The 13,098-nt window shown below is 34.4% G+C and overlaps 1 protein-coding gene across 5 annotated transcripts in view; it reads right to left on the bottom strand.

Annotated features, from left to right (window-relative positions):
- The window catches only part of LOC108379465 (serine proteinase stubble), a 29,325-nt gene extending 16,227 nt beyond the window's left edge, over nucleotides 1-13,098 (bottom strand). For 3 of the 5 annotated variants that reach the window (XM_017635849.1, XM_017635842.1, XM_017635829.1), the window contains exon 1: nucleotides 12,673-13,098. In XM_017635849.1, the coding sequence (XP_017491338.1) occupies nucleotides 12,673-12,880 (208 nt within the window). In that variant the 5' untranslated portion in view covers nucleotides 12,881-13,098. Of the gene's footprint in view, nucleotides 1-2,359; nucleotides 3,328-12,672 lie in introns of those variants that run through there. The other 2 variants (XM_017635836.1, XM_017635821.1) reach the window with 1 other exon arrangement.

The following is a 13,098-nucleotide window of genomic DNA, read 5'->3' on the forward strand; positions in this document are numbered from 1 at the left end:
AGTATATCTTCCATACCTCTGATTGTTTAGATGCGATTTTTTATATAAGTATGTAACTCCTCTATCGATGTATGCAGATGTATTCAAAAGCAGTAATCTGTCAAAGTAAAATTTGCAGATGTTCATGAAAGGTATGAAGCCTTCGGCATAGCCGAAGACAGCGCTGCTCTTACTTGTTTTTATTTGTTTCTGTTCAAAAAACAACCGACTTGTAAATCTACATTTATGCTTAAGAAAACACGATTTACAAAATAAGTACGTATTAGCTTGTTAGAGGCTATGCCTCTATAGGCATAGAGGCTGTAGAGGCTCGCCTATTGTGCCCAGGTAAGGCTTTCATTCCGATTTACACAAATAGCAATAAATATTACATGTTTTGGAAAAACACCTAGTATGGCTGAAGAAGTAGTAAAAATATGACTTAAGAAATGATTATTTTTTGTTGATTGTCATAAAATTTTAATATTTTTTCAAACAAAAAAGAAAAAAAAAGGAACAGTCCAGCGCCTTCGTCTTGGTCTGCAGGCTGTATCGGAGATACAGCCGCTATATTTAAACGTAGAATACGTGGTATGGTTAAGAGCATATCCAAGTCAAAAACGAAATCACACACTAAGAATAGAAACAGATCCACATTAACTGCAATCAACATATGTACGTATGTATGTATTTACATATGTACACACGCTGCGATTAGGTTATAAATAGCGCGCCTCTGTTTATCAAAAGCCGCATTACATACGCATACATACTTTTTGTCTCCTTCCCACACTTCCAACATATGCACGTGTTTGCAAAATGATGACGAGGTGATTTTGTATGGAAAATCATTTATGCCCATATATTTGAATAAAATAAACATATATAGAAGATATCAACCAATACTTCCCATATACCAAACGAAAGGAAAACTCTTGAATTTTTGATTAAAGAAAACAAAAACAAAATCATTCGAGCGGTTTTCGAGCATTTTGGTAATGAAAAAAATTTGCAAATTTTTTCAACAATTTTTTGCCTTAAAATGCTCAATATTTGTTAAATTTATATAAAATTTGTACCCGATAATATTTCTACTGCTCCAAAGAACCTATATCCCGAAAATGAAAGTTATATATGCCAACAATAAGTTGCTAGAGCACTTTAAAGGCTCAAAATTGACCCCAAAATAAGGCAATGTTTACCGTTGTTTTTACGACAGAAACCGAATTGGTTATTTACAAAAATGAATCTGTCGACAGGTTTGGAATTTTATCTTTGAAACGCCACACTTTTCTTTGAAATCGCTTTATTAGTTCTCGTGCAATAAGCGTTTTTGTGAAGCTCTAAAAATTACAGCTACAACATTTGAACATAGCCCCCATACCTTAAGGTAAGACGTATTCTACGTCAAAAAAATCATTATCCATGACCACAGTGGTGCCTAACGGGGCCATTTTTTAATTGGTGGTTTTATTAAAAAAGTTTAAATTCTTCAGATTTTTAAGTATGCGAAAAAGGAAGAAAAAATGCCAGTTAGTTATAAAAACGAATGCAAACAATGGTTATTAATTTCAAGTGCAAATCTTAAATGTCAAAATTGTCTACTTTTTCTGCTGAATAGTTAAAAGGAGCAAGCTTTGGAGTAACTAAACTGCAATCCGCTTTCTCTCTTTATTGAATTCTGCCCTCGAAATGGTAAATGGATCTACATTTCAAAAGCTTATTTAAAATTCGTTTTTAAGAAAGCAAAAAATAAGAACAACTTTTCTTTTTCAAATTTTTTTTAAATAAATGTTTGCTATGCTACATATTTAAAGCAACTTTAAAACTTGAAAAAGATTGCCTGTGTAGCTAGCATTCAACACGTGGCACAGACAATGCTTCCTTTACCTCTTAAGCAGTTGTCGTTATTTTTTTACGCAAGCAAAATACACCGATATTTGAATTAAAGTTTTCTTTATCAATTACCAAGGACTGAAAGTTCATTTTTGCAAGTGCGCTGGTATCTCAGACTTTAATCGTCAACATACGGACATCGGGGTTTTGTACGGGAACTCGAGAATAATCTTCCTACCAGCAAAGGAAATGATTTAAAAAACAAAAGAAAAAAATATGTATTGTCCTACACTAACTAAACTTTTCAAAATATTAGGAAGATAACTTGAATTGACATAGTGCATTTTAATACATTTCTCAAATCTGCGCTATGTATTAAAAAAAAAAAATAAAAATAATAAAGTCACACAAGCTTTGTGGCCTCAGAAAACGAAGCCTAAAACGCGAACCAAAATTTGTTCATTCGTTTTCGAAAAACGTGTTTCTACTACAGAGTTGAATTGAAAGAAATAAATTAAAATAAATATTCATTGCTTTAAACTACTTCTCGCCAGCATATCCATGACTGAATCCTCGCTGTAGTAGCCACCACCGCCGCTACTGCGTCTCGACAGCGCGTCCAATATCAGCATATCATGCTCCTGTGCTGGACTGGGATGCGCCAGAGTATTTATGTTGCAGATGTGCAAGCTAAGGCAGAGCACAACGTGTAGCACTCGCAGCCAAGTATCCTTTTTGGCATAGCGTCTTCGGCGAGTGAACTTTGACATTTTGGTTTTATATTTATATTTTTTGTTATACTATAGTTAAACAAAACACTTCACTGAGGAAAATTTGTTGAAAAGAAGCACTTTTTCTTTCAATAAAATTTAAAGGCACTACGCTTCAAGACGTTGCAGACTCATAAGCGTTGCAAATTCCTGCGTGGCGAGGACTTTCACTTTTTGTGTCGTTACTCGAGCAGCAAAGCAAATAAACAAAACGCGCTTACACACACACACACACGCGCGCACGATGATAAAGTTTTGCGCACCGAAAGCAAAAGTGGTGGCAATGACTACGAAGATGGCATGCGAATGCGTAGTGGCAACAGTGGAGGCACAACAACACTATGTAATTACACTGAAACTTTCTTTTCGGTATTTTGATACAATTGGATGCAGAATTCGGTTACACTTTATACTCGTTTATGCTATAATTTTTTAGGTTTTTCAATAAATTCATTTTTAGCTATTTTGGTTTTTAATGCCGCTAGCTTAATTTCAAAGTGTTAAAGCCAAATCCTTGCTCTTTTGGCAATCACTTTATATTTTGATTTCCGACATTTTTTTTGTGGCTATTTAATTTAGTAAATTATTATTTTTTTTTTAAATTTGTAATTTTCGTTCGTTTCGTTTCAAATCCATACACTTTCTGTTATTTCATATAATGTGCATTTTATTTGCCTCTTAAAAAGCACTTGAGCACGCTAGTCGCCACCACCACATTACCACGCTTGCCACAATAACCGTTCAGCGGAAAATTCAAGTCAGAACTAAAGTCAGGCAAACACCAGCGACGAGCATGTAGCAGCCAGCTAGCTTGCCACAAAAGCATGCGGCATTTACTCTGCAAGCAAGCAGCAACGAAGAAATGAGTCAAAGCGCTGTGAAAAACATAGTAAAGAAATCAGCTAAGCCAAGTTAAGAAAACACATGGCTCAGGCAAAAGTCGCTCTGCAACTTCTTTCGCCGCATTTCTTTCGCTCATTTGCCAACTAAACTCAAACGATCGCTCTCTGAGTGCAATAAAAGTTAACAAAAGCTGCCGAAATTTGAGTCAAATAAACGAAATGTTGCTGGTGAGCATTTAAAAATTTCGAACGATGTTTTGTTTGAGATATTTTGGCAATCTGTAATATTTTTGTGAACTCAAGTTTGTGCCTTAAGTCTTTTGTTTACTTATTTTCACACAACAGCTGTGCTGGGGGAAAAAGCTGGCTTCTCGCAGTTATAAATAAGTTGCACGCGTTGTTAAAACAATATCGAAACGTAGCGATTTTGAGCTTGGTGCCGATTTTAAAAGCATATTACGAGGTACATAGCTGATTTATATACGTCGAGCTCGCTTCTTAAGTTTTTTTTTTAAGTAAAGCAGAGGCCTTTGAAATTCGTATGGTGCCGTAATGCTTCTTCCTAATTCGGCTTTGTCTCATTCTCGCCTTGCATTTATGTATCATTTTTTTTTTTTATTTCTCAAAGAAAATAACTCAAGATTACGCTATTGTTTTTATATATTTTGGTTTTATTTACTTCCTCGCTTACCTCAGCTTTGCTATCGCCGTTGTGTATGTAATTTCCAGCTTAATTATCATTTAGTATTTTATTACCATTCTCTTCAGCAATTTGTCATTGTTGGCTTGTTTTTACTTTTTTCGCCAGTAGCGAAGAAGCGATGGCGATGGCTGGAACCCAAGCGGTAATTAGCTTTCGGTTTTATGGTGCTTATGTGATGTGGTCATTTATTTTTGAGTTTGTTTCCATGTTTCTGTGCAAGTACATGCGTGGAGAAAGGTTGATCCATTAACATGAAGCAATAAATTAATACAATTTTATTCATTTTATTTTTACTTTTGCATCTCATCAAAGTTTTCTCTTGCACTGCAACCGCATCAGATTTTGATATGTCCGCCCTAGGATCTGTTAAACTTTAATAATGTTGTGAGTTTTTGACTTGTTAAGTCAAAAAAATTTACACAAATTCGAACAATCTTTTAGAAAAAAAATTCATACTAAAGTTGTATTTAACGCTAACTTTTCATTGAAGAAGCTAGTAAAAGTGTTTGGTTTCTGAATTTTAAGGGTGTTTGAAGAGAAGATAGTGATGAGAGTGGTTGAAAATTGGTCCACTGCGTTGCGTGCCACCATTATATAATATAATTTAAGTTAAGTTCCCCATATACTCAAGTAGCACACTGGTGTAAACTTGGTTTAGATTTGTGAATTTTGGTACAATTAATCAGATTTATACCAAAATTCGTAACTTTACACCATTTTATATACCAGTGTGCTACTTGAGTAATGGCTTTGGTGAGCCTTAAAAAAAGATTTTAGTTGCTGTTTGCATACTTCTTCTGCTTCTTATTATTATTTGTCCGTTTTTCGGTTTGAGGCGAGACTAAAAACTTCTCCAGTTGCCTGGTTGCTTTGCGGATTTGCGATTGTTGTTCACCCTAAGTGCGGACAGGCGCTTCTGCATTTGACCGTTCACTAAGTTCGTCAACGGCCTTGCATTCGTTCCCCACGAATGGTTTTTTTACCCGAACTTCGTCGTCCATGCATATAACAAGACAAATCTATATCGGTGTAAACCTCGGTGTAAAATAGTGTAAAATAGTACCTGAGTCGACACACTTCGATTTTAGAGTCTCTTGAGATAGCACCAATATGAGTTGATTATCGCTAGCTTAGAGTAAAAGGTTGCTAACTTCACTTTTTATGAAAACTCATATTTTGCTACAGGAGTCTAGAAAGGAAAATTTGCTGAGTCCAAAAAAAAGCTCCGAAAAAGCGGTTCGGCCAAAATAGGTCGAAATCTTTAATAAGGTCGAATTCCTCTGATTCGTATGGAGTTTTGCTTTACTTTAAACAGGCCAAATGTTGTATTCAAAGTTTTGCGAAATACTTGAAGAAAATGGCTATAAATAGCCATTCCTGCAAGACCTTGCAGCCGTTCGAAACCAGGTCAAGGTAATTCCCCATGGTGCAATTCTGGTAAAAGTGATGCGAGCAGCAAATTTGAAATATACATTTACGCCCTTCTTCAAGACTGACATCGACCTCTAAAAAGGCACAAAACTGCACAGTGGCTAAAAACTGGAATCTAATGTTCATAAATGAATGGAGCCTTAATTTTTCAACGAATTTGATACTTTTTTTTATGAAAGTGCATAAAATTAGTAAGAGACCAGTTGGGTCCGATTTTTGAATTCTTATATGTTTATATTAAATTTTTTAGTGAAAAAAGTTGCAATTTTTATGAAAATGGATTCTCCTGTTCCAGTTTATAAATGTTACATAATGAAAACTAGTTAGAAACAAACGTAGAGTTCCCCCAAACTCAAAAAAATTTTAAAAACAATTTGAATGGTAAAAAATTCATAAAAATTAAAATATTTTTTTTAGTTCTTAGAAAAATTTGTGTATGCAGTTTTATAGCTTACGAAATTTTAGTATTGGAAAGAGCAAGTTGCAAGTGGCCAAGAGTTCACGTTGATTTTTAATAATATAACAAATGCTTTTATTTACCATTTAGCAAGCAGATTTGCTCGAAATGTTAGCGAAAAAAATTATTAATAATTAACGCATACACTTAAAACTTGCACTTCACTGCATACCCAACATTTTTCCAAGAACTATGCAAAAATTTAATTTTTAATTAATAATTTTCTTTATAAACATTTTAAATATTTTTTTGGATTTTTCTTTCATTTGGGGGAACCCTAGAATTGTTTTCAACTAGTTCTTATTATTAACTGAAACACGTTAATCGATCTTCTTCAAATTTGCTACTTTTCTGCAGTTTGTACTAAAAAATTTATTACCAGTAAATGAAAATCCAAACATCGGACTCTAGTAGTCTCTTGTAAATTTATAAGCTTTCATTAAAAAAAAAATAATGAAATTGGAGTGCAAAATGAAGACTCCAGTGAATTATGAAGAGCAAATGTCAGGTTTTTAACTACTGTGCGCTGTAAGTTCTGCCTATTCTAAATAGAATAGTGAAGTAGAGCGCCTCCGATATGTAGGCCGGTCGAATTTTAAGGCTTTGATGTAGGGCCAGTTGGTGGTAGAAGAGGAAGCAATTAACTACTTGTAGAGACTATAATTTGCAACAGATTGTCTATTTAATAAAACTGGACTGTAAATGAAACGTTTTTATTTTCTAGTATTTCCGAAACTGGAAAATATTTTCAAAAACTTGGCAATACTAGTTTAATAATTTAGTAATAAAAATTACCCTATCGTTATTTCAAACTGTTTTCCATAGTGCCACAACAACAAATTAAAGTAATAAATATATCAGCTGCAGCGGCTGACAAGCTGCCAGCGCTGTTGCGGCTGTCAAAAGTAGTATGTGTATGTTTGCATTGTAAGCGATATGGTTTTAAAAATTATTATTATTAAGTATTTTTTTTATGCATTTATTTTTATACTAAAACCAGAAACAGCTTCATTGTTGCTATGGTAATTGAATATAATATTCACGTGCTGCACGACTAGTCAGTCAGGCAGGCAGCCAGCCAGCCAGCCAGCCAGCAGACTCATGTCATTGTTGCAGCGAGAAATAGCAAGAAATACCTGAAATAAATACGAAGCTCGGCAATAAAAACCGTATTTCGTTAAATTAACTGAAACGGAAAATTAGAAGTGTCCAAATGTGGTTGACAAATGCAGCCAACAACTATAATTTGTTGCCATGCTACTTGCTGTTGCTGCCACATGCGGCGGCAGGCACTTCCACATTCGCTTTGTTGGGATATAAAAAGCGACCGATTTATTACTACCAGTTGCGTTTATTGGTTGTCACAACCGCTTTTAGTTACAAGTAACAGTTGGTGCAGTTGTGTAGTTGCTGTTACGGTTGTTGTTGTTATTTTAGTCACTCTATTAAATATTTGTATGTATGTACACTGCACATGGCTTTTGAGCAACGCCGGTTTTCCTTGCAAGACTTGCCTACGCCTGCGTTTTTTCTTTATTTAAAACTTAACAGTTGCATGGCATTGAACTTGCAATTGCTTTTTTTTTCTCAGCAATTTAAGCAACTTTTTATAGCTTTTTTGTTATTTTCTTTTCCTAGACATTGCGTGTCGTTTGATTGCTGTTGGGGAGTTTTATTTGGAAAAACTTTGGAAAATTATATGTACAACTAGTTAGCTGGGAGGCGCAGCCACTTGATTTTTTTTACAATTTTTATGATTGAAAAATTTAAAGTAAGAGGAAAATGAATGGAGAAGTGTCTGAATAAAACATGATAAAAGAAAAATCGTTGTTTAAACACTATAATAGAGGCATTAATATATCTCTATTAAAAAGTAATTAAAAAATTTGAAATTTATGAGTAAACTTCTCTTTGTCGATTCGCTCAATTATCCGGCATTTCGCCATGGTGGAGTGTGAAAACTGGCAGCACCTGTTAAGTTCCGGATTTGTTTGATTATTTTCATTTGTTTATATTAGCGCATTTAATAGGTTGGTGGGCTGGGAAATTTTCAAATTATTTTACAAATATATTTGGCGGTTAAATAATGCATAATATAGCAGTTATAACTTAGATTTAATTAAACTTACTGACCAATTGAAAGATTTGAATGCCAAAAAGCTCGGTCAGAGTATCAGTTGCGAGTTTCTTGACCCTGATCTTGATATTCCTGAAGCTACAGGTAACCTTGTTATTGATCTACAGTTTAATGTAAAAGGCTTTAATTATTAAAAAGCAAGGCTGCCTACAGCAATGTTCGATTCGTTTGCTTCGCACGGAGCCATCTTCGAGGCAATGGCTGGGATAAACCACAGAAGCATATTTAAGATGTCCAGCTGAAACTATATATGACTTTCGAGACCCCTCTTTCCATTACCGATTTTAAAAATTTTTCGCAGAATATTTATGACCAAATGAACCTATCAAGGGCGAGTCTTGCTTTGTGGGTAGTAGTTGAAAAATAAGGCGCACCCTACTGCACATAGATGCTAGTATGCTTATGTTCATCATTATAACAAGAAAGCGCGATTTATTCTATGTGGAGTCGAGAAAAAAGTTTTACTTCTGCGTGTCTTTTTTTCATGATTGGTCTCACGGCTTGCAGACAAAAAGGTTAGTCTGGACCAAAAGAGATCCGCTTTAACAGGGTTAAGTTGCTTAGCTTCGAAGTTCCCCCGGTATCCTAATCCAAAAGTTCCGAGCCATATGGCGTATATCGCCAACCATCTTCAAAGGAGTCACAACTCAAAATTTGGCATTTTTGAAATTATGCGCTAAAAATGTACACAGAGCTTTTATTTACCTTTCAGCAAAAGCTGGAGCAAGTTTTTGTTATAAATTGTTAAAAAAACCTAAGGTAAAGTGAAAGTAATAGTTTTTCGGTTTTTCTGACGAACGTATTATTTTGTGTTATGACACTTTTGAAAACGGTATGCGATATATTCGGTTGTTAATGTAGAACGGAAGGAGGTTTGGGCGGGTAATCTCGGTAACATTCAAAATTTATCCTTCACTCTTTTCATGTAAGGAATTTATCTCGCACGGCGTTGTAATCTTTGAATTACTTCATACCCCAAAGTTCAACACCTGGCGGCAAGAATTATATTCCTACAGTGCTAAAACTTTATATATACAAAAGTTGTCTAGGTTAAAGGGGAAAAAATCTAAAAGTATATACAGTTAGCGCAAAAAATATGCACACCCTGACGTCGCCGATAAGAGCTATAACCCAACGTCTATTTTTTACGTTGCTTAATAACAGTTATTGTCCGACGTTTTTGTTTACGTGGTTAACTCACCACGTAAACAAAAACGTCGGACAATAACTGTTATTAAGCAACGTAAAAAATAGACGTTGGGTTATAGCTCTTATCTCTCACTTTTCTCTTCATCTTTTTCTCCATATCCACCTTATTCAATATCATTTCTTACAAGGTCTATCAGACGACGTAAAAAACAAACGTTGGGTTTTAACTCTTATTGACAAAACAAAATATACTTTTAATCTAATAACTGTTATGAAACAACGTTGTTGCGATAAAACTTATAACTGTTATGTCCATGCAAAAAAACTCACTCATCACTTAAAAGTGAACATTTTTACCGAATTTCATTACTTGTAATTGTATGTATATGTCGGTTAACGTTTGGAGCATATTTTACTGCGTGCCTATTATTTTCGTTTTATTTTCGTACACACTTTTGTTCTGGTCTATGAGAATGCATATATGTAGGAAATCTGCTTCTTTTCACTTTTATGCAGCTTCTAAAATATTCTCATGCGCAGCTTGTTAGTTTAGATTTTAATTACCGGCTACGATTTTGCACGCTTATTTTTGGCAAAAATTTTAATACTTTTACCATCTTATGGTTGATTATGCGTTAAAAATATTTTGTGAAAACAACATTGAAGCCGAAAGTAAGCGCTTTCTCTTAGTGGAGTGCTTAATTTATTTCTATGAAGTTTAACAGTGCAAATGTTTCCATATCGTGTTGTGTGAAGTGATCTCGAAACACCAAGTAAACTCGACTTTTTTTAAACTGACCTCGCCGTGTGCTACACTGGCACTTTCTGTAAAAAACAGTATTAAATATTTAGTTTGTAGAGGCGATAAAGCTTACGTATATATGTATGTATTTGTAGTTGTGTCTTGCCAGCTTAGTTACTGCAATGTATGTTAAATTATATGGAAAGTGTAAACTTAATACATTAAACGAAATTATGTAGGTACTTATAAACAATTTCTTTGATTTTTTACATTGCCCTTGAAATAGTTTCATTTTTAATCGCTTGAAATTTATAAGGAAATTCATTACTCAACCAATTGACAATGGCTATCTATGTACATATGTTATTATATAGTACCTGCACACATACTTAAAAATAATTCATCGCAAATGTCAAAAGCCGAAATAGCTTGTGTAACAACCAAAAGTTAAGCGAATAAGTTTCGATCCAAGATCAAGGTCGAATGAGTTGTGTCTGCGCATATTTTTTTTTTCATTTTGGTTATCGTGCGCTTGTCTCATTATTGATTTGTCATTGTAATCGCCTTAAGCTTTATTTTGAGCAACTCAGCCTTGACCTCTACGCTAAGAATGGTATGCGTGTATATTTGGAGTTAGTTATGTGTGTACATATGCTTATAAAACTTATGCGATTGTGTATTTTGCAATATTTTGGCTGTTTTAATTGGCATTTAATTAGCATTTTTGACATTGCAACATTTGAACTGACTCATTGGGAATTCGTCGACTTAAATATGCTTTTATTCGATTTTGCTGTTCAAATAGTTATTTACAACGCCGAAACCGGTTTGTCTGCAAACCAAATTTGACAAGGGATGACGGAAATTCGTTCCAAAATATATCATAAGTACACCCACCCTGTCGAAAACAAGAACAACCACAATGGAAATTATTTATATGAATAAAAATAGATACCAAAGGACTACAGTGGATATGTTTTTAGCGGATCATCGCTTACCTTCTAGTTTACGGAATGCAACATTTTAACATTGAATATAATTGGATGTAACCTAGTTGAGTTTTTAATCTGTATGGTAAGCGACTAGCTTTAGTACTTGTAATACGCTACCCAACTGAATGAAGCAACGGCTATAAAAAGTAAGCCAAAATTTTGCTGAGCTGAGGCAACAGGTGGCTGCCTGCAATTGTGTAGAGATGTGTTCTGTGCTTAACATAAACGCTTATCTATTGAAAGCGGTGTTCTCCATCTACAAGGATAATCTAGCTTTACTGAAACCTAAAGATTCGTTGTCAGTACATTACTCTAAGCTTGCCTGCGAAAATTCTAAATACTGGTGTAGTTCTTTAAGAGTATAGCAGAGATAAAGAAAAAACTTTTAGCGGTTTAAAAATGAATTTGTAAGTAACTCACTATGAAATTAAAAATTTTGTAGTTTTGCAAAATCAACTAGCGCTGTATGGTTTTTCGTTACGAACGTCAGAAATTATTAAAGCTCGTTCCAGCAGGCGCAGATCCGTTATTAGGAATTACTTAAATGAAGAATAAAAAATTATTTGATAATCAGAATTATTTGGATAAAGAATAAAAATGTATCCCTCATTCACAAGTTTGAGCAGACCTTTACTTTAGGATGTTACAACTTAATAAAAAAACAACAAAAAAAAAATATTGAACTCAAAAAATATATCATAATCATAATTGCTATCCTCAATAAAGTGCCGGATGGAGTCACACTTAGGCCTAAATGGGCCGGTTATGAAACTTTTACAATTGGTTCGTTGTTGATTGGGCGCGAAAATAATATGATAGAAATTTTTGGAAATTTCCATAAGATTCGTCACCATCGCATAAAGTTTGCGAAACCCAACGTTTTAGTAAAAAAAAGTTCAGCTTCATTTCATCGCAACACAATATTCACCGGACTTAAACCCAAGGGATTTTTTCTTTATGGCCAAAGTACCAATTCCATTCCATTCTCAAGGCCAAAGTACCAATATATAAAACAATCAACGCCATGAATATTGCTCATCGCTGTACTGAGGCCAAATACCACCACACCACATTCGTGCATTCTGTGAAGCATTTTTATTAAACTTTGACTATTTCTTATGTTGAATTGATGTTTTCGAATAAAAAGAAGCGACATACACAAACTTATAGCATTTTTAATTCGTAACACTTCGAGTGCCTACCCTTGTACTAAAAAGGTCAACTTTGACCACAACCCATTGTCCAAGTGCCTTTAGATTGCCATAAAGCAGTTCTAAAACGCTCGATACAAGAACTGGCTGAGATAACCAACCATGGATTGTGGCATTAAATCACATTTCTACAATAAGACGTGCTGCATTGGCAGTACTGATCTTGAAAGCAAAGAGCTTGTTGCTTGTCAATCGGACGAAAGGTCTAACGAACCAAGTCACAAAAGACTGAGCCTCGTAAAATTTTTGTCTATCGCTAGCCTTATATTCGAAAATTTGCTAAACCGAAAAGCTGCATAAATTCCGTTAGGGAAGTTCAAGTTTGATAATTAAATTTCTCGTAAATTTGAGTACATTTAGACATACTTGCATTTCTTCTATTACGCCCCATTATGAAGATATTTATACTTTGTTTTTACTTACAATCCAACTCGTCGAAGAATTTGGCTTCTTTCGGCAGCTCTTTCTTAATCGCATTCTTCAAATCTGGCGTAACAACTTCATTGTAGACACTATTATAAGTTTTATCCGCGCAATACGCAAAACCGATACAATAGAAGAGTAGGAAGAACGTTATTGCTTTCAGTGGCAACTTAGCTGTAGCAGGAAGACTGCCTATAAGCAAAATCATTATGTGACAGGTGGAAAAAGCACGCAGCCACAAAACCAAATTGGTGGAATTTTTGAGCCCGAGAGGGAATTTTATTAAATTATTTTACTTTTATTTCCTCGGATCTTTGGCTTCGCACTTGAGAATGTTACGTTTCACAATTGAAATTCAACTCTTTTTATTGGCTAATTCGAAATTTAGCAATTTTTTTGTTTTATTTCACTTCCTTATAAATTAAC

Source organism: Rhagoletis zephyria, unplaced genomic scaffold, assembly GCF_001687245.7.
Source record: "Rhagoletis zephyria isolate East Lansing unplaced genomic scaffold, Rhagoletis_zephyria_1.1 Rzeph_scaffold_00123, whole genome shotgun sequence".
In the NCBI taxonomy this organism is placed as follows: Eukaryota; Metazoa; Arthropoda; class Insecta; order Diptera; family Tephritidae; genus Rhagoletis; species Rhagoletis zephyria.